The sequence below is a fragment of the Schistocerca americana genome, chromosome 1 (genome assembly GCF_021461395.2).
Source record: "Schistocerca americana isolate TAMUIC-IGC-003095 chromosome 1, iqSchAmer2.1, whole genome shotgun sequence".
In the NCBI taxonomy this organism is placed as follows: domain Eukaryota; kingdom Metazoa; phylum Arthropoda; class Insecta; order Orthoptera; family Acrididae; genus Schistocerca; species Schistocerca americana.
The window spans coordinates 479,538,866-479,561,491 of NC_060119.1; the positions used below are offsets into that span (position 1 = coordinate 479,538,866).

General features: G+C 41.8%; 1 protein-coding gene across 1 annotated transcript in view; it reads right to left on the reverse strand.

Annotated features, from left to right (window-relative positions):
- Nucleotides 1-3,157: 3,157 nt before the first annotated feature.
- The window catches only part of LOC124565148 (beta-1,4-glucuronyltransferase 1-like), a 92,265-nt gene continuing 72,796 nt past the window's right edge, over nt 3,158-22,626 (reverse strand). The window contains exons 4-5 of the mRNA XM_047131015.1: nt 9,395-9,704; nt 3,158-3,382 (exon numbers count right to left, since the gene is read on the reverse strand). Coding sequence (XP_046986971.1) covers nt 3,158-3,382; nt 9,395-9,704 — 535 coding nt within the window. The remainder of the gene's footprint in view (nt 3,383-9,394; nt 9,705-22,626) is intronic.

A 22,626-nucleotide genomic window follows, 5' to 3' on the forward strand; every position in this document is an offset into this window, starting at 1 on the left:
ATTGGACAAGTGTGTGCATAGTGTTGTGTCGTTCTGTTCAATATGTCTAAATTTACCGCAGAAAGAGCACTAGCGGACAGCATTAATTTTCTGTTTTCATTTGAAGAAAACCGCTGATGCATCATACGATTACTTCGAGAAGCTTATAGTGAACGTGCTCCATCGCAAGATACCTGTGAAAGATGGTTTCGACGGTTCAAAACTGGTGATTTCGATGTTGCAGCAACGAGCTTGGTAAATCGCCAAAAACATACGAAAATGTGAAACTGGAAGCATTGTTGAACGAAGATGATTCGCAAACACCAAAAGAAATATAGATGGGTGTCACAGGATTTGAACGATAGGCAAATGGAAAAGCGCAAAAACACCTGCGACATTTTGCTCGCTCAGTACAAAAGGATGTCATTTTTCCATCATATAGTTACAGGGTATGAGAAGTGGATTTATTTTGAGTAACCCAAGTGCAAAAAAACTTTGGGTAGACCCAGCCCCACCATCTACAACGACCGCAAGACCGAAAAGCTTTGGCAAAAAGACGATGCTCTGTATTTGGTGGGATCAGAGGGGCGTGGTCTATTATGAGCTGTTGAAACCTGGCAAAACGGTTTGAGCCGTGGTAAAAATTGCTGTTTTGAAGAGTGCGCCGCAGCATGTAGTGTGAAGCAGTCGCCCTCCGTTTCTGGCGGTGGCGCCGCTGTGACAGTCGCAGCTTTGGTGTCTCCCTCTGGTGGGAAAGGGGAAAGGTTGCCTGTTCAAGTGCATTTAAAGGCGCTATGAGCTCACCAGTCGGTCAGTCTCTCGCCCCAGCTTGCTGTCTCTCGCCCGCATCTGTTAGGCAGTTAGTGTCTGTCTGTCGTTCGGAGTGCTAGTATGTCTGTCGTTCGGATCAACCTTTAAAGCCGGCAAAATGACAGCTTTTCCACTCCGCCAGTAAGAGAACTCAGCGAGTGGTCGCCCGGTCGGGGCTTAGTCCCTGCATCTGAGTCTGCGCGTTAGGCCGCCAGTCTGCTCTAGTTTGTTCAGGCAATGGTCACTGGCGGTTGGATCGATCGGTTGGTCGGTCGCGCACTGAGACACAAGATGACTTGTCCGCCTTGAGCGTCGGCGCATGTGAGGTCGCCACGTGAGTCCAGTGGGCCGTGGCGTATAGCGAGGGGTAGTGACACGGGAGCAACAGGAATCAACCCACGACGTCATTCTGGCCGGTGCGAGCTGGAATGCCGTGAGACGGGAGATCGGCGCTCCTTCCTGCGTCCGTTGAAGCGGCTGGCAGCGGACGGTTCGGGAGAGCGATTTGGGGGTGCTGCGCCAGGTCTTCTCGAGAAATCTCAGTTTATTAGAAGTTAAGTGATTGGTGATACGTTGTTTGATTTACTCTTGTTAAATTCTACTCGTTTACTTGCTGAGGCTACCAGCCATTTTGCTTTGGGGTCGTCCCACCGTTCTTCTCCGTTTGCCCACCCGCGGGAAGGTGGTTGTTTATAAATTGGGTGGTCCGTTTTTCCCTTGTGGAGTAGGGGCGGGTTAGAGCAACCTGCGGTTCGGGTTATTCGGCAATCTCCCTATCAATCTACCGTACGTTAGTAGCTGCCTCTGTCATGTGTGTCGGATTTGGTGTGTTAACGAATTTATTGATTGGAGTGTAACGCCCTAATACCTGAAATATGTATTGATCTTTGGAAACTTTGATATTATTGCCTATGATCTTGAGAGGCGGTATCTGTGTGCTGTAGAGCATCTTAACTATTGTTTGGCCAACCTTGTACAATTTTATATAAGATTGCATTTCATGGGCTTTTATTTAAATGATCATTCTAGTATATAAAGTTACCAGCCTTTCACCGTAAGACTTTTCTTAGAAGTTAAAATCAAGTTGCACCTTCGGTGGCAAGGTTAATATTTTAATTGTTAGTGTTTTGTGCCATTTCCATCCCTCCTACGGGGGGTGCATAGTTTGTGTGCTTGTGTACATTGTTAAAACTCTTAGTTAGAGTTATCTGGTGGGTTGCAGATTTGCACCAGTTTAGTCTTTCAGAGGCTGTTGTGTGCGGTCGTAACTACGGCCATGTCAAAAGGGAGCGGCAAGGTTCTCTGCCCGGAAGCTCATACAGTAAAAACTTGTTTCTTTCTGCCTCTGAATAAATTGTAACTTTGATATTTAGAAGGTGCTTTCTGATTATAATTTTAAATCCGTTTCTTTTAAAAAATGCTTTTAGGCACTATTAAAGTGAATAAAATTCCCATTTGTTAAAAAGAATTTGGTTATGATTTCATCAGTTACTCCCTGGCAGTTACTTCCATGCTTACATAGTGTGATTAAATGTGTTAATGTTCTTGATGAATCGCTAGTAAATAAAATTAATTCTTAAGAATATTCTTTGAAAATAAATCACGCTTTAGGTTAATATTAAACATTATCAACAACAATTGACCGATCTGAGCCGTTCGCTGCTTGAAAAAAGGCCACAATACCGAAAGAGGCAACACAGTCATTTTTCTTCATGATAATGCCCCTTCACACGGGGGAAAACCAGTTCGCGACACACTGGAAGCACTCGGCTGGAAGTCCTACCCCATACAGATTACTCGCCAGACTTGGCTCCTTCCGATTACCACTCGTTTGCACCGATGGATCGCGCACTTTCTGAGCAGCGCTTTGGTTAGTAAGAAGATGTGAAGAAATGGCTCGATGAGTGGTTCGAAGCAAAAGGGGAAAATTTTTACTGGTGTGGTGTTAACAAACTGCCCGAAATATGGGGAAAATGTATAACAAACGATGGAGCATACTTTGAATAAAGCACTATTTATCATTCTTCTGAATTCAATATTTTTTTAGAAAAAGATACCCGCATTTCATTCTTGTACACCAACTATTGTGATACGTCGTATTTAAACTTGTTCATCACCTATCTCGTATAACAATTAAACATAAACATGAAGTATTACAAATATTGTAATGGAGCATGTGCAGACAAAAACGCCGGTGGAAATCACGAATAAAGTGGTGACATCCGCGAGACAGGTGCCTCACTCAAGCCTAGGGTGGAAGCTCGCGGAGATGCCGTTAGAGACGAAGTGCCTTCCGCTGCTCGCGCTGGCCGTTGCAGCTGCCTTGCCGGACAGTGTCCAGGCCACCATGAGGGACGCGCGTCGCCCATCAGGGCCGCTTCCTCCTGAGCGAGTACCTGCGAGCCAGACGGAGAGGGTCTGAGCCGCCTTGGACGGCGACGCGGTGCGCCCACTTCCTCAGCAGGCCGTAGTTCTCGGCCATCTGCTTCTGCCGCCACTTCGGCCGCTGCTTCGCCGACTGGAAGCCGAAGTGTACCAGGAAGGCGTTGTCCAGCACTAAGAACCGCCAACCAGAAGCGAACATCTCGTAGGCCTGTGTACAGAAACAACACGTTTCACTTCTAATAGAGTAACACACTAGACAGAGCAAATATTCCGCCGAGACATAGCAGCACGGCAACATTATTGTGTCTCTGTAAAACTGGTATTAATATACAGAGGGGTCCAAAAAAAATGTATCCACTGTTTAAAAGTCGATAACTTGCAAACTAATTGACGTAGTTGTCTCATTTTTGGTGAAAGTGTAGCTTAAAGTCCAACTTAAAGATATCGCTGTAGGTGTTCGAAATGGTCACCAAATATCCTCACACAAACGATGCCGCCTAACTGCAGCACGATCTACTGACTGCAACGAGTTCAGTTGGATATTTGCACATGAATGTACGATGGATTCTTCGAAGTTCATACAATGTGCGTGGCTTTTGTCGATAAACGACGTCCTTCAGTGTTCCCCACAGGTAAAAGTCCACAGGAGTTAGGTCTGGGGCACGTGGTGGATACTCCAGAGCATCTCTACGGCCTATCCATCTTCCTGGTAGATTTTCGTCGTGATACGCCCTAACACGATTTTGGTAGTGGGCTGGGGCACCATCCTGTTGAAAGTAAACTCTTCCGCCGGCCGGTGTGGCCAAGCGGTTCTAAGCGCTTCAGTCTGGAACCGCGCGACCGCTACGGTCGCAGGTTCGAATCCTACCTCGGGCATGGATGTGTGTGTTGTCCTTAGGTTAGTTAGGTTTATGTAGTTTTAAGTTCTAGGGGACTGATAACCTCAGATGTTAAGTCCCATAGTGCTCAGAGCCATTTCAACATTTTTTTTCTTTTTTTTTGTTTTTTGTTTGTTTTCGAGTGATAAACAAGATTCCTGGATTCAGTTTATAGCGCAACGATAGACGGAAAACCGTTTTTACAGATATAAGAAGTGATGAAAGGGATTACAAGTCTCGGATGGCATGTAAAATAGATGTTTGAAGCTTCTGAAGGTACACCTCAGCGGTAACTGTGCCGTCAAAGAAGGATGGCCCAATCAAGCCACGGTAAGACACCCCACACCACAAATCCACGGGTTTGTCTCCATGGACGTTCGGATTTTCGACGGCCCAATAGAAGCAATTGTGGCGATTTACTGTACCATTGCGTTTGAACTGTGCCTCATCAGACCACACACCACAATCATCTCTGCAAACTCTTCATCGTTGTGCACCATGTTAGTAAACCACTCGCAGTACTCCATTCTACGATCTGGGTCGTCCTCGTTCATTGCGTGTAGCGATCGTGGGATGTAGCACTTCCATTTTGCTGTCATCAAAATTCGCCGAATACTTGAGCGACTCACTCCAGTTTCACGGGCACACTGTCTCACAGACTTCTGTGTACATCTTTAACACAGCCTTCGGTTTCAAATTTGTCTCGAATGCGACGATTCGTTAAACTTGTCGGTGGCTCTGTTTGGTACTCATTTCGCCATTGTCGTTGAACCTCATTAATGTTTTCGTACTTAAAATACCACTTCCTTTCATCGAATGTAAGCCTTGCGCCAGCCATGTTTACTCGAGTAAGTAGGTGCGACTAAGAACAAAACACTGCCTGTCTGGTGACTGTCATCTGACAAAACAAAACAACGCAAAACAACGCTTGTGTGGCGATTGCCGGAATTACAAACTATTACACTACCAAAGATGAGACAACTCAGCCAGTTACTTTGCCACTTATGAACTTTTAAACAGTGGATACATTTTTTTGGACCCCTCTGTATAACATACAGGAGGTAGCGGGAAAGATATATTTTAAAGAGCATGCAACTCTTCCTCTTCAGATCTCTGATGTTCTTTGTTTCCCAAGTCTTCAATGAAGAAAAAAGGAAGGAAGAATCATTAGAGACGGAGCACGAACTCGGATTGTGTCAACGATGAGGAAAGAATTTAAAAATGGTTCAAATGGCTCTGAGAACTATGGGACGTAACAGCTGAGGTCATCAGTCCCCTAGAACTTAGAACTACTTAAGCCTAAGTAACCTAAGGACATCACAGCGTAGTTGGACTGCTTAGTCTACGAATAACTCACAACAGTACTATACTACTAATGGTGTTGATACAAATCAGAACGATGGCAATGATAAAAAAAGCAAGCCGGCCGCGGTGGCCGTGTGGTTCTAGGCGCTGCAGTCCGGAACCGCGGGACTGCTACGGTCGCAGGTTCGAATCCTGCCTCGGGCATGGTTGTGTGTGATGTCCTTAGGTTAGTTAGGTTTAAGTAGTTCTACGTTCTAGGGGACTGATGGCCTAAAATGTTAAGTCCCATAGTGCTCAGAGCCATCTGAACCATTTTTGAATAAACAAAGCAAACATTGCATTATATCAACAACAACAATTGCCGAAGTTGACCTTTCGTCAGAAAGGAAACCAAGGAATTTGGCAGAGTGAGAAAGAAGTGACAGATAAATTGTTAGCGTTTCTGCAAGATGAGTCAGCGGAATGTGAGGTGTCTTATTCGCTCGATTTTGCGGACAACTTACATGAGTAATACAATGATGACGATACGTGCTTCACAAATGAAAGTGACACTGAAACAGGTGTTGAGCATGTAGTCCATCATCTCTGTCGAACAGGGAGCCACAAATCCCTTCGTCAGTGAAACATATTAAGAGACAACCGTTGTTCAAGGAGCGGATAGTAAACATGATTACGTAGGCGGAACATCACACACAGTACAGTAAAAAAAAAAATGCTGAAGAGATTTCGAATAAGTCCGCGGCAGTAATATGACCGTGTAACGCAGAAGAAGAGCTGCGGATATTCAAGGGGGGAAAGGTGCATTTGTTACAGAAACTAGTGTTTGCACGTTTCAATTTACAGGATGTGCTTGATGGTGGCCTGATACGTTATACCCATTAAATCGCGCGCAACATAGATTACAATGATTTCATTCGAAGCAGTGGATGGTTACATAACTTGAAAGAGTGCTACAGAATTAGAAGAGATAAGACAACGAAATTTCAAACAAAGCTTCAATTTGACGAAGCACAGAAAACTGCAGAATCAGCCTGAAAATTTGTAGATGAGATAAACAAACTCATCCCATCGTGTCAGTAAGGAATTTGTTTTCATCTCCGACCAGTCCAGATTTAAAGAGGAAATGCATATGAAAGGAACCCTGGAAATTAGAGGTCCGAAGAGAGCTGTATCGAGATCAACTAACATCAATGCCTTCACGCATTGACATACAATCTGAATGGTAAATTGGCTGGAAAATTATTTACTGTGCTGCGAGGAGTTAGAGATGTTCTGACCCTATCATTCTTTCTCGTGTGCGTGATCTTGGAAGGACAGTTGGAAATATTTACGTCACGACAGACAAGATTGGTAAACGGGTGTAAGAGAACTACAACTATGGTATGAGCACTGCTTTTGGCCAATAGCTGGTCAAAATAACTCGCTTTTGCTTGATTCCTGGCCTGCGAATAAAAATAATACTCCTTTAGAGGAAACTATTCCTTCTGAAAAATGTGTGACATTGAGGTTCATACCACTTGTAACCACTGGAAAAACTCAGCATCTGGTTGTCTGTTTTTTCCGTGCCTGTAAAACATATTATCGCACGATCTGCAGCCACGCCTTAAACTATAGCCAGTTTCGAGATAAGCTCCACGACAGGCTGTTTCTCATTCGGTTGCATGCCATCACATTCCATCATATCTCATCCCTCGTTACACCAATATGATTCTATATGGATTCTTTAAGAATGGATACCTAGCGGAACGTTCTGCACAGTTTGCAGATCCGAAGGAGTTCGCCTTCGATGATGAGGGTACGAACCTTTCTGATCACTCTGGCGTGCCATTTCTCATTCGGTAGTCATGGTGCAAGTTAACAGTTTGTTTTGAACATTTCTTGATTGTCGACAATGGCCATTTTGTGACGTTTAATACTTATATCCCATAGAAGGCTGGTCTCTAAATCTCCCGGACACTCATTTTCTGGCACCCTCCTGTCTGAGTCGTTAGCAGCTAATATTATTCCTGTCGTGATTGTTAACACAAAACTTTGAAATGAGCCTTAGTAAAGATTAAACTTGCCAACTCGTATTCAAAGGGTTCATTGATAGTTTGTCTGATTATTGTACGAGGTTCCGACAGAGAGCCCTGCTTCAAAATTTATCTTTTGATTTATAACAAACAAGTGACTTACCACAGTATGTAGGCATTGCGTCCGTGAATGGTGTAATTAATGTATTTTTCAACAGTTATTAGCTACGTTTGATTAAGGGCATTTTATTCCCAAACAATAAATATCACTGCTGGTATACATCAGCCAGCGGTGCACGGCATACGCAGTCTCTGCATATTCAGGAACAACGCTACACTGGATCACAAAAAATAACAATAAAGGCTGGGATAGTTAGGAAAGACACATTGAGACAACAGACCAGCTGACTTAAGAATAATCTCTCGAAGAGCTTTTACAAAAAAGAAAAAGGAGATAATTTTTGTGTATATCATGTCCCAAAAGCAGAAATCAAAACGGGGAATCAGACTCAGTATTGTAACTCTGTGCTCTATTGTGACTTGCAACTGCCGTCAGTATTAACGTGGGAGGAAATGAGAGGCGAAACAGAAGCGCTAGTTGAGACTGGTAGACGACCGGTGAAAACGCAGGTCACCTCGCTTCTGTACATTTGCGTCCCCGGAAGTGGCGGGACTAGAGAACTGACGGCAGGTGGAACTTCGAACAAGGAGCCTCTATTGGTCACATCGAGGTTTCCCGTGACAATGGTTGTCAGATTTGCAATGACATTATGGGTGCTAGTATCCACTCGTGCGATTTACGAGTCATGACACAGCAGCCAGGCTTGTGAAAACTTAGCTGAGGCCTACCACTGATTGATCCCCACTCCATCTAAGGAGAAATAGCATCAGCCAAAAGCCGGCCGCGGTGGCCGAGCGGTTCTAGGCGCTTCAACCCGGAACCGCGCGACTGCTACGGTCGCAGGTTCGAATTCTGCCTTGGGCATGGATGTGTGTGATGCCTTAGGTTAGTTAGGTTTAAGTAGTTCTCAGATGTTAAGTCCTATAGTGCTCAGAGCCATTTGAACCCATTTGAAGCATCAGCCATATTCCCACCAAGCGCCGGACGGGTGATAGTTGTTAATATTTGCATCATAGAAGCCAAGAGACCCGAGCTCTCGGGGACACTGACAGGAGACAACCGCATTTCGTATAGTTCCGTGGTTCTTCGAGAATGCGTGGACGTAACTGGCCACGTATCCCCACTTCTTGAGACAACTGAAAAGAAGGACCCTAGCTCAAAAACCTCTTTCTGCTTTTAAATAGAGGATCCTTTTCGGCGCCACGAAAGTTGCGCCTATTGTGTGATAGTCGACTCCCGACCAGTGACTTGTAAGACTCTGCAGCACACGTCCCACGTCTCCTCAGCTACCACCGGTATCGCTGTACCTCAGTAGGACTTGACATTTGTGTAGCCCCTCTGCACCACCTACACACTTACTGTATTGCTGTTTGTAATCAATTACAGTTAATAGCTAATTAATAGGCCTAAATTTTAGTTCCTGAGTATTTTCTTTCTAAAATTTCTTTACTTGATAGAGTTTAATACAGATGTCCCCGTCACAGGATACATTATCACCTCGACCTTTAGCGTTAACCTAGAGGAGACAGGTGTTGGCCGCTCACAACGCCTAAAAGTGTCACAAATACCTTCCTGTGATAACAGATCTTGTATTCAGGGAAGTTCAATCTCGCCACTTAAAGTCTGTGTGGCTGTAGTTTATACGAACTCGTAGAAGTGAATATTGTCCTTCTTCCTTCTGCAGAACCACAATGACTATTTCCCACATAATTTCGAACAGAGTCAGTACTCTCTCTCTCTCTCTCTCTCTCTCTCTCTCTCTCTCTCTCTCTCTGACCGGCCTAAGATAGCGGTGCAGACAAGAGAATTCAGATTAAACAATTCAAAATGAAAGAAAATCCGACGTCTAGTGACATATGTCGTATTCCGCAAGATCTGTTCAAGTGACGAATGTGCAGCCACACCTGCGTGTTTCTGGTGAATCCGTAGCCGACGAACGTCTCATCGAAGACGGGAAGATCTTCGCTCGTTGCGACGAATACTGGTTCGGCCTTCCACTCGTACGGCATCTCGTATGCGATGTTAAGCTGAGAGGCATTCGATTCGTGGTACAGCCAGCGTGTGGGCTGCACGCACCTCTGGTTGCGCCTGTAGACAGGCCAGTGGTAGGGACGGACCTGCTGGCTCAGCGCCAGTTGCCGCAGCTCCGTCTTGTCCCTCGGCACGTGCTTCAGTCTCGAGTCCATCTCGAATACCGGCAGCACGTACGCGCACCTGTTTGACAGAAAGGACGGCATCGAGAAAATCGTAAAGAGACTGAACAGTTTTCAAGTTCATCTTGACTATCCACCTAAGTGGATGGTGGGAACGCAGCCGTGTGTCGATTAGCAAATATACACTACTGGCCATTAAAATTGCTACTTCACGAAGATGACGTGCTACAGACGCGAAATTTAACCGACAGAAAGAAGATGCTGTGGTATGCAAATGATTAGCTTTTCAGAGCATTCACACAAGGTTGTCACCGGTGGCGACACCTACAACGTGCTGACATGAGGAAAGTTTCCAACCGATTTCTCATACACAAACAGCAGTTGACCGGCGTTGCCTGGTGAAACATTGTTATGATGCTGTGACACACACACACACACACACACACACACACACACACACACACACACAAAATCCACTAACACAGAGAATGACACATAGCAAAACACACACACACGTTGTCAACACACAGTGAAAAGTGGGAGTGAGGTGTTGTAATAAATGTTGATGAAAAAACTCCGGAAATCGCCATGTTGAGTATGGGGAACGAGTAAACACACTTCTTAACTACACAAACGGCCACTTGAGGCAGTAAAGAAATGTCACCGTACTGCCACCGAATTCTAAATTTGCACCTGAAATACCTTTTTTACAGAGTTCAGCATGCGACAACAGCTGTCTGTGCATTCACATTCTTTGTGCTCGCCAACTAAGTAGTGGTTCAGCTCGTGACTGCGGTTGCATTACGTCTTTGTGGATACATAATCACATGCAGAATTCAAAATGCACAGGAGACAAAAGCTGTCCATCGATTGTGGATTACCAGACCACTGCACCTAGCTTCCAGTCCGTCTGAGGTGGGTTCCATTGCACTGTATGTTTTAATATGTTTTGGGCGTTTGCACTTCTGGCACCGCCAAACAACATCGCTCGCATGAGTATGCTACAACTTTTCGTTGTAGCCGCCAGTTATTCTATATAGCACTCCAGTCTCGCATCAACTCATTTCTAATTATTTTCTCTTAGGAACAGGCAGAGCTTCTATGTCCAGCAGAGCGTAAAAGATTTGCTTATACTACAGAAACGAAATTGCATACGTAGTATTTACTGGATTTAGTTTTAAGCTCACAGTTTTTCTTTTTATGAGACATATGGTCGTGTTTCTAGTGTATTACTCAGTGGCCTGACACAAATGAAATTATTTTTCGTATCCAGTGGCATTGTGTACAGGCTACCAAGGTTACCATTGTTCTAATTTTGCAGAATAGAAACATCTGATACCTTGCTGCACACCGAATAAAACAGAAAGGACATATCAAAAAAATCACGTATGCGAAAGAAACTTAGAATGCAACATGTCTTCAAGAATTCATGGTCCGTCGTTACATCTCATACAGTGTTGTTCAGAAATAAAGGATTAGGGAGTATAGACAAAATCTGAAGGACCAAAATAAATTTGTTAATGTTATCCTAAGGATAAAATCATGAAAATGTATTGAAAGGTCTCTGTTGGATTCCTTTCATGTTTGATTTCTTAAATCTGTTGTCATTTACGGCATAAATTCCTCTTCTAAATTTACTGTGGCGTTTCTGACTATCTGGGAGGAGACTGAGTAGTGGAACGTGTTACTTTTACACATAAACAAGAACGATCTGTCACACTACTACACTTCAAATCACAGTTTATATGTAATTCATGTCACACAGTCTCATACGGAACCTACATCAGCTTTCTTTTATATACTGTATATGATAAGATACTGTCATCCCCCTTCCCTTCTGTGTGAGAGGATGAATGAGCAAATGTATTTCTAGTTGCATGCTTGAGGGTAGCAGACAAGCCTGTCTGCTAGAGAACAGTAGGACCAACGTCGGAACAGGTAGCTACGCTTTCTAAAAGCAGAGAGGTTTCCATTCTTAGTATGGTCATGTTGGTATAGGAAGCTGCCCCTCTGGCCACTTCCGTTTGTATTTGTGAGCCACCCCTCAGGAAGGGGCAGGCAGTCTGTCCGTGGCGAGCGTCTGAAGTGGTAAGATCTCCGGCTAAGCGCGTGTCTGCTAAGTCCGTAGGACAATGGATTTCTTAAGTTCAGCCTAACTGGAAATTTAATCACTTTTATTTCAGGTTTAGCTCTAAAATATCTAATGTTATCTTAAATTGCAGCGCAGTGTAATTCTCGTGTGAAGTTCAGATTATTTTCCGGTAGTTGCTTTGTCACTACTTTGTGAGTAAAGTGGAACCACGTGTTGATCAGTAACTCTAACTAAGATCAATCTTAAATGCGAATGCTTGTGTGATTATAACGTCTCGTCTTGACAATATTTTTCAATATAGCAACTTTTCTTTATGTTCAACCCACGTGGGGTGTACTTTGCGAGACCAGTACCACGTGCTTATATAACTGTTTGACCCATCAGGTTAATAGTAAGACGTTAGTAACCAGTTCGAGGTTTTTCTTTTGTAAATTGCTTTTCGATCTAATTTATTTTAATTATCAAAATTATTGTAGAGTTGTACGCTTTGTGTAAACCAAGTTGACCACGTGAAGCATGTGGTGTAATCATCAAAGTAGCCCTCAGCTATTCTTTTTGGGAAGATTTCACAGAGAGTTGGTATGAATTTAGTATACAAGTGTGTGGTAATTACATGACGGACAGGATTGTGCTACGAACGTAATTTCTTTGGGTGAAAATTGAATCGGTTGGTTGTGGTTAATTTCCTCTTGCATATGTTTCAACGTTCTTCGTGTGTTATTTTATGAATGCAGTGTTGTATGCAGTCTCCCAATCTTGGCTCCATATTTGATGTGTTCCATAAGATTACAATCTCACATTTTCACAATCCTAAATAAGGCACCAGCTTAGTTATGAATCGAGTTTAATATGCTGAAATTTCAATGATCAATCGTAAAATAAATTTCCAAATATAAACTGATTTCTTTCTTTTTATTTAAATTCTCTTTTTTATATATATATTACCGGTTGTTGTATGACTATTAAAAGATTATAATTAATGTTAGTCTGTTTGGGAATTTGGCAAACCTAGACTAGATACCTGGCGAAACAGTTGCGCAGTAATGCGCGGTTAACTTCCCCAGACAGCTCACAGCTTTTAACCCGCTTTTGTCTATCAGTACCGCTTTCATAGCAAAATAAAGCAACAACATTACAGTATTTTGCATAATAAGATTAAAAAATTATTTTGGTTCACGCTCAGCATGACTTACAACTAATCATGTTCATTTTGCGTTATTTACATATTCACAATACATGGACAAGCAAGATATGACCTACAGCCAAACTGCTATTTTACTGTCTCTTATAATCCACATAGCTTGCGTATGTCATATGAATGACATCCTTATTAATAATTTTGTTGAATTACGTATCATTAATTATTTGGTAATTACTGAATGCACTCATGTTGCTTTATCATATAATTCTGTTATCTTTTACTCCTCACATCCGTTAGATGACTTTGTCATTTCTCACTACAAGTAGATGAAACTTCTTCCCTTGTTAAACATTGAGACAGCTATTTACAGTCGAGATTTTGTTACTTATTCACAAAGAGCCATCTTTGTAGAATGATACTAATTGTCTCTCCCTTTGCAAACCATATTTTGGTCATGCGTAAAGAAACAGAAATGCTTATCATGTCAGTACGTATTACTTATCTTAGACTTAGCTTAACTTAAGCAGAGTAAAACAATGTGTATGTACAAGACAAAGAAAAATCTTATTTATATATTGCTTATTTCTATTTTGATCAGAGATCAAATCTCATTTTATACCATACACAAACGTATTCATGAATGGAAACATCTGAAATATATTTTCACACTATCTTACGATATATCAAGATTTCTACTGTATGTTCTTCTTTAAATCCTTATTATGATACAGTTCTTTGATTTTTGAAAACTCGGGCTGTGCAATCGGATAGCGCCCTTTATGGGGTTTTCTAATTATCTTTTATGATCCAGTGTATGATAACTGCCATTTTCTGTTCCTTTTTGAGGAGTGAGTGCTTTGGATGCGATTTAAATAGAATTATCTTACCTATTCGAAATTCCTGTATCTGACCTAGTCTTTTGTTAGAGACGGACTTTCAAAGGCATGCCGACATATTTAGTGAGAGGAGTTTTTGTCTTATTCTTTCTTCTTTTGTTGGCTCGATACTGGGCATTTGGGCGGGTGGATTTATCCGTTCATTTCTTTCTGTGGTTCCCAGTATTACTTCAGCAGGTGTAAGACACGTGGAGGTATGCGGAAGGTTGTTGACAACCTGTTCAAAGGAAAATACAAATGCAATCCTTTTAGTTTTTTGTTGTGGAGCGTAGGTCCTTATGAAACAGTTGAATTCCTGGAAAACATGTTCTATCGGATGTGACGCTGGGTGATAAAACGATACTAATATCTGTCTGATGTTATACTGTTATAAAAAGGCCTTCCTCTTTCTTTTACCAGTAAAATTCGGAGCATTGTCAGAGAGAAATGCATCAGGTTTTCCAAACCTGGTTATGTAAACAGCCCTGATCCTTTTTATCATCAGCCTGGGGGACGGGTCCAGCGACGTCAGTGGCAATGTTTTCTAAACGTTTATTTGTTACAATAGGATATAAGGGAATTTTGTTTGACTCATTCATCAGTTTGGTTTTCTGACAGATGGTACCACTTCGCAGTAACTGATGCACACATCAATCCAGGTTTGGGATGTAACAACACTGAGATAGCTTTTGTTTACACTTTTCTACCCCAGGGTGGCTTCATGTTAAGCGCATATGCATTACAAGATTTTCTTGATATGCTGATGGAATACATACACCATGAATTCGAACCGTTTGTTTAACCCTGGAGCAGGACATTCTTATGCACTTGGTAGTGCTATGTCAGTTTGTGATGCGAGTTTCCTGTCATGATGTCTTTAACTTTTATAACCTAGGATCCGCATCTTGCAAAATTCCAATGTCTTAGTACAACTTTAAATAATAAAGGCAATTTTGCAGGTCTTTCATTAGTAACACATTAAAATGAGACATTTGTTCAAGTGGTCTGAATATTCTAGGAACTGCCTGAGAAGTCTCGAGAGAGCATCCCCAATTACATTGTCTTTACCACTTCTATCGACAATCTCATAGTCATACACTGGCAAAAAGAGTGACCACTGGACAAGCATTGAGTGCAGCAATTTACATGGCAAGAAAAAACTGTGCTTGATGATCACAAAACACCTTTATGTTTCTATCATAGATAACCGAATTATTTGCAGGACCAAACCACAGCCAAGCCCTCCACTTTAGTCGTTGTGCATGATCTCTCACATCAGTAAGCAGCCAATGACGAAACTCAAAGTTCTTACTTCAGTTTTCCCATCATTATTAAAAAATCTGAAACAGACAGGTGCCTACATCACAACAAGACACATCTGTTGCGATGCAGAAGTCACTATGCATGCCAGGGTGGTGCAAAATGTCAGAATTCACAAGTGCATCACATCTGTTACGATGCAGAAGTCATTATGCATGTCAGGGTGGTGCAAAAGTCAGAATTCACAAGTGCATCCTCAGTTTTGCAAACAGCTTTATGACACTTGTCCGACGAAAACCAAGTAGCATTCTTCTGCCACAGATTCAACAGTTCTGTACTGTTCATTAACTGGCTAGGAACAAATTGCCTAAAAATGAGGGTGTCTTAAAAATGCTTTTGTTTCATCATTGTTGAAGGCGGGGAATTTGCTATCGCTTTTATTTTCTCTGTGTCCAGCAGAATTCCCGCTGATGAGATGATGTGCCCAAAAAGCTTTGTCTTTTACGAATCTGGATCTCGCCAGATATGCAGTGATCGTGGAACAAGAAAATTTACTCAGTACCCTAGTTAACAACTCAGTATGTTCTAGCCAATGTGAGGAGGCAATTAATAAGTCATCATGTATAGTGTGACTTTGTCCAGCAGCTATGGTCCATGGACAGCGTCTAGTGCTGTGATAAAGACTCGAGAGATGGACATGGTATTAAGGCCGAAAGGTAGGACTTTAAACTGATACAACCTCACTTCAAAAATAAAGACTGTGTATTTGCAGGAATTCTGTCACGGCTACCTGCGAATATGAAGATCAAATAACTGTTGCAGATAAAAATTGCACGCCATAAAAACTTTGCAGCTGTTCCTCTAATGGATCAGGCCTAGTCCTTACTGGGACAACAATCTTATCAACTGACTTAGTGTCTATGTCCAGGCACACATCTGATTCTAGTTTTGCAGCAGTCAATGGTGATCTACTGTCAGGTGACAGAGAAGTTTCTATAGTCCCCCATTGCAGCATCTTCTGTATGTCTCTTTTAACAGTAGGCAATAGGTCTAGTGGGAGACCATTTCCATTTCATACTCACGACCATTTACTACACCAGGTGTCTGGGAAAAAACATTTTCGTACTGAAACAATAAGATAGCTAATTTCTTACTCTGGTGTCCAGTTAAAATTTCAGTGTCCATAACTTTATTTCATATCATTCTAGAATCTATCAGTACACCGTTACTGTCTGTAGAAACAGATGTAACATTTCCACAAGTGGTATGACCATGCATACGCAGCACACTACATCTTATATTTCAATTGAAATATTCAAATCCCAGAGTCCACCATGCTCTGTGTTCGTTTTTATCAAATTAAAAAAAAGAAAAACATAACTCTCATTCAGTTTCAAGTGGCACTTTCTGCCTGGAAGGTCGATCTGCAGGTCTCTCTTATGCATGAAGTCCATCCATGACAAACAGTTTATTGAGAAAAATTACTCATAACCACATTTAAATTTGCATCCATGTCAAAAATAATAGTGGTGGGTATTCCTCTCACCACAGCATTAACAACTGCCTGCACTATTCCAATAGAGCTTTCCCACAGGTTTCATGATCATTGCGAAATTCTTCACAGATGTCAATGCCGTCGTTATAATGCAACTTTTGAAGATGCACGCTGGCAATGGTGCACTCATTCCGTTCCATGACTGTCACCAAGGAGCTTGATGAATTAACTTTTGCTTTGTCTGCTCACTTGTAGTCAGGTAGGCATCTTTGAACCATCTCGACTATGCAAATGTCATGACTATTTTGTAGAGTCCAGTTTTGTGGAGGTCCATCATTGTGCCTAGGTCTATTTTCACAGTTCTGACTCACGGCGATGGTGGGTTTCTTGTGTTAGATGGCCACTAACTCCCGTAAGTTTGATGCCACTGGTTCCTGTTATTTGGTTGCCAGGGTTCGCTTTTCTATTTGAGTGATGCTCTGGATGATACTATAATTATTACTCGACGACCGACGATAAAACTGCAATCTGCACTGACCTTTTACATCTGCATTTTGATTTCCATGCCGTGCTGCATCACAGTGTTGCATCGGTGCCCACCCGCCGTTACACTCTTCACTTCTGCCGTTGCCATTCGAATTCGCCGGCGGCGGCACACCGTTCCCAGAGCTACTCTTAACATCAGCCTGAATCAAATCTGTTGAGTCCAGTACTGATAAAACATACTCTAAATCGTGATCTGGTACAGTAATTAACTTCTCGCAAATACTGACAGGCAACTTTGCCTTTAAAATTCCCAGTAGATCTTTGTGAACTATCGGATCACTACAGTTGCGTATCTTGTTAACATATCTTTCAAAGTATTTCCTTAAACTGTCATGCTTCTGGTTATAAATTTCAGGATTGACACCTGTTCACGTAATCGTTCCTGATCACATCCTGACCGTATTTGGTCAGAAACGTCTTTTCAAATTGGTCATGCATAATACAATTTTCCGCAGCTTCCTCGTCCGTAAGGCTCCTTTGCCCTGAATGTGTGCTGCAACGAACAGAATCTTTTATCTGTCGTTCCACGACTTCGGTAACACGTTCCTGAGAACTTTTACGGAAGCAACCGGATGGGGGGACGTCTTCTCCAATATAAACACTGGAACTGACAAAGGCTTCAATAGCCTTTCTTCGAGCAATATTCCCATCAAATTGGATACTGCCCTCACCGATTTATTAGAGTACTCAGTGTTCAGACTGACTTGGCCAAAGTTGTTACAATACGACAGGTAAAGTGGACTGTTCATAAACTTTATGAGCACTAAGCATCATGCTGCATGTTCTGTATACCAACAATCGTGTGATGCCAGTCCGTGGCCTTAGAGGTGAGATCGTTTCGCCATTGTGGAATACCGTCCATTAACATACGTTTAATATTTTCTAATTCACTTCAGATAGCATAACTTGATGTATTTTGTTCAGTGAATGCCTCGACACCTGCCTGTTGCATGGCCTCCTTCCACTCCATATTTACGCTGATGAGCCAAAACATTATTACCACCTGCTTGATAACTTGTTTGTACGGCTTTCGAAGAAATATATAACTGATTCTGCGTATCAGGGATCCGACTGTTTGTTGGTAGGTTTGTGGAGCAATGTGGCATTAGATGTCTACGCACATGTCATGTAATTCGCGTAAATAACGGGCCGCTAATATGCGTACGCGGTACTGGCGCACTATAGCGAGCCAGATGGGCTCCACAGAATTTACATCTGGCGAATTTGGTCGCCGAGACATTGACGTGAGTTCACTATAATGCTATTCAAATCACTGTCGCACAGTTTTGGCTCCGATACACGAACAGTATACTGCTGAAAGATGACATCGCTTTTGGGGAAGACATTAAGCATGAAGATTAGCAGGTGGTTATCAGCTGTCAGCGTATCTTTGATTACCACCATAGGCCCGATGCAAGCGTAGCAGAATGTCTCCCACAGCTTAATACAGCTCCTACCAGCTTGCGTCCGTGGCGTCTGCAGTGTTCGAGCCGCTGTTCATCTAGATGACGGCGTTTGTGGAGACGACCATCGAGGCGGTATAGCAAAAATGTGATTCACCCAAAGAACCGCCACGTTTCGACTGATCGAAATCCTGATGGTCCCGAGGCCACTGGAATCGTAATTAGCAACGTCGTTGGGTCAACATGTAGGCGTGGCGTGCTGCAGAGCTTCATGTACAACAATGTACGATAAGTGGTGTGCTCCGAAACTCTTGTGCATTGTGCTCTTTCGGCGGACAAGCCTCCTGACCGCACAGAGCGAGGTGGCGCAGTGGTTAGCACACTGGACTTGTTTACTGGAGGATGACGGTACAAACCTGCATCCGGCCATCCAACTTAGGTTTCCCGTGATTTCCCTAAACCGCTCCAGGCAAACGCCGGGGTGGTTCCTTTGCAAGGACACGGTCTATTTCCTTCCTCATCCACTACATCATCAAAGTTTGTGGTCCGTCTCTAACGACCTCGATGTCGACAGGACTATAAACCGGATCTTCCTTCCTCCTCCGAACCACAAGTTCTGCGAAGAGTGGTGAACGTCTAACCATTTAGCGGTAGTTTCACTGTTCTGTTACCTCTTTCCGTAGATGTTCACTACTGTAGCACGATCTGCTTTGCCGTTTCCGAGATACTCGTTTACAGGCTCTGCGTGATAATAACTTGTCTTTTGCCAAAAGTTGCTTATCTCAATGGATGTCTCCATTTACACCCCATATCTTCGCTAAGGTGATCCCCTGTACGTGTCTGCTCCTCTTACATACTTTTGTCACCGCGTCACGTGCCGGCAAAGCCACCAGGTGGCATCCAACAATTTGTTTATATTTTTCGTCTACCCGTTCAGTAGATTAATTTGTAACTCTCTCCCCTTGAGCGTCTAAGGACTCTCACAACACGTCCTTGGGTTCGAGTGTCAACTTCTCTGCTCTCTGAGAAACCTGCTGCATGGTACATTTAGCGTCGTTTTTTGCCGTTTGTAGTGTTTGAACATCGTTAGATTATTTTTGAATAGGCGAAAGCATACCTTTGTAGGCCTCCTTTAGATCTGAGATTTCTTTGGACACATCAAATAAACTATTATTCATCCGCAAGGCCAACTCTTTCTCCAGCACTTAAAGTGTGGTGTTTACCATCTGTGTCGAAATTTACATAGCCAGTTCTCCGCCTCGCATTTCAAGTTTGGTGCTTCCGTGTGTAGAAATTTGCACGACTAATTCCTCGTCCGCACTTAAAGACCCCATTCTAGCTCATTATCTTTGTCAGAGTAAGATTTATTTGCTTGGATCATTCCTTATCGCGTGATTCAAGTATGTTGTTTGCTTGTGTCGTAATCTGCAATCTCTCGCGCTCCACGTCGCAGTGTTCTCATTTACATTTGCACTCGTCACGGCAGTAATTTGGTTGCGTAATCTGGAAAATTTGAGTGGTTTGTGAAACATTTTCACAAGATTGAGGCTGTGTATCTTATTCTAACTCTGAAATACATGGGTTTATTTCCGGTATTATCGGTTCGCCGTCAATGGCGCCATCGACATCAATTCCAAACTTTACTTCAGTTACTGTATTCATTTACTATCTTTCCAATTTTAGGCTTGTCACAGAGTAAGAAATAAACTTAAAATTAAATTTTTACTATACGCAGAAGAGGTTTGTCTAATTTATGCGCATTAAGACTATTTTATTAGCAACAAGACATGAGGGATGCTCCTAATTAAAACAGTAGACATTTTCCATCTTGAGTTTGTGCTGTTCATAGCAGCTGTCAGAACAGTGGAGATTAAAGATCTTAAAACTTGTAACTAAAGAACTTGTAATAACTGAATTTAAAATATGAATCATTCAACAGAAATCCTGAGAAATCGTTATATGCGATTTGCAGTATAGTGTATCTTTCCACATATTTGACATGAACACTGTAAATAACGACAAAAGAACTATACATGCGTCATGTTGTGTGAACTTTAATGCCTAGCTGAGATACGGACAAAGTGACGAAATAACTTTAAAGACAATTTATCGATTCTGATAATAGAAAAAAGACATTATTCTCCGTGATACAAGATCATATGTGTAAACTAAAGAACTGAACACTATAATATTTGTTAATCTATAAAAGGACTGGAAAACAATGAACTTAGTCGTCTTCTGATGTTTTCTTGTATCTTAGCTATTGTTTGAGTGCAGAGGGTACGATTGTATTGCGTTAGCTTGTGCCTTGCTCTCGTTTAATTACTAGAACATAATTGAGGTGTAAAAGAGTTACGAAAATATAATAAGCTAATCTGGAGTGCAGAGTAATCATTTAAGGAACCCACGCCACATTTGTTATAACGCAAGAGTTTGTGTAGCATCTTTTGCAGCTAGCTGCGATCATCTTTGACTGAGAAAGTTGGCCGCCATTACGTGGCGCATTTAAACTTTTTATTTACACAGGAAATACGACTAAGCCGGAGAAGAAGAACTTATTTAAAAATGCTGTCAAAATTAATTAGCATCAAATCACAAGATTGATTTTATCATAAAGTGACTATTTTCAGTGATACAATTTATTAAAGGACAGGTGCCTTTTGCATAAATTTTATTACGCTAACGCATCTGACATTATTTGTAGGGAGCCTTGCGCTCGTTTTCAATCAGAATGTAAAGTTTAATTTGGCAACCTGCAAATATAATATTACTTATTTTTAATTGTTTCTTACGAGGTTTTATGAAAGATAGCTTTACGAAATTTAACTTCACGAACTTAATAGAATCCTCATATAGCTTATAGCAGAAAGGGACATTACAGCAGACAGTAAAACAATGGTAGCAATACCTTTCGTCTTCTGGTATTACTATATTCTCTTGCAGGTGCAACCTCCTTTCATCAAATTAATGTCCTACAAAGCTGTCATGTTAACATGAAAGAGAAAATAGATGTATTAGACAAAAATTAATGATGAAATTTTGTTTCGTCGCTTCACGTTGGACGCCAGATTAGGCGTTACCTTCCAAAAAACTTTCATTTAATCGTACTTAATTGACATTCACAAAAGATAGTCTCATTGAAGATGGGGGCCAGAAATGTAAGTTAGTATACCTTACGGAGGAGTACGAAAGAGGTAGATAACATTCCGTTAAGACTTTTTACCTTAAAGGCTCCCTTTTCCTATACTTTTGTATCAGACCAGTGAGCAATGTTCTAAACGCACTTGTTAGATGGTGGGTGGCTGATCAACCTAATATAGTTCTTGCGAAAAATTAGACTGATCGGTAAAAAATATGTTTGCGACACATTAATTTCATTTAAAGAAGCATGTAACGAGAGAGCGGGATTAGTGTTCAGTCGTTCGGTCTCCAACAATTCGGCACCAGTCTCTCTTATTTGAAGCCTGAAATAAAATTCTAGTTTAATGAATATTATATGCATAAGGAGACATCAGATAGCGATGGAATTAAATGATCGGCACCGCAATATATCATTCTTACTGCTACAGATTTCACAGAAATTGAACACTAGTATGGTTACGCAAAAATGTTTACACAAACATGCTCCTACATTAAGATGTAAGTTTCATGGACGTAACCCTAAGAAACCCATTCTTCTAAAACGTGGTAATTTTCACTTACTTTGAAAGTAGTTCTTTAAATTTTTCCACGATTTTTATGCAACTTTCTGCTTCTGTTCCATGCTTAGGCACCTTTCCCCCCGTTTTCTGCGTTGGTAATAAATTAGACAGAATTTTTTTCTCTTCTAGAACAGGATTTTAAGATTTTGTTAAATCGTCAATAAATATAAATTATGTAAAACATTAGTAATTATTCATACCTCAACAGCAATGCCTAACCTCAGCAGCAACAGTCAAATTCAGTAACAATTGTAAAGCAGTAGCTGTTGATTCAAATAAAATTTAAACAGTGATGCTGCAACAGTTGAACCTAAATTCAGTTAGAGCTAGCATTAATTTTGCGTTTCCTGTCTATCGACTGTGTACTGTTTTGTCCCCGGTGTTAGTGTTTTACCACATCGGATTCTTCACAACAAAATTGTGAGAGAGGTTAAGAAGGAGATTTTGTGTGCTCTTTCAGAAGAATTCAA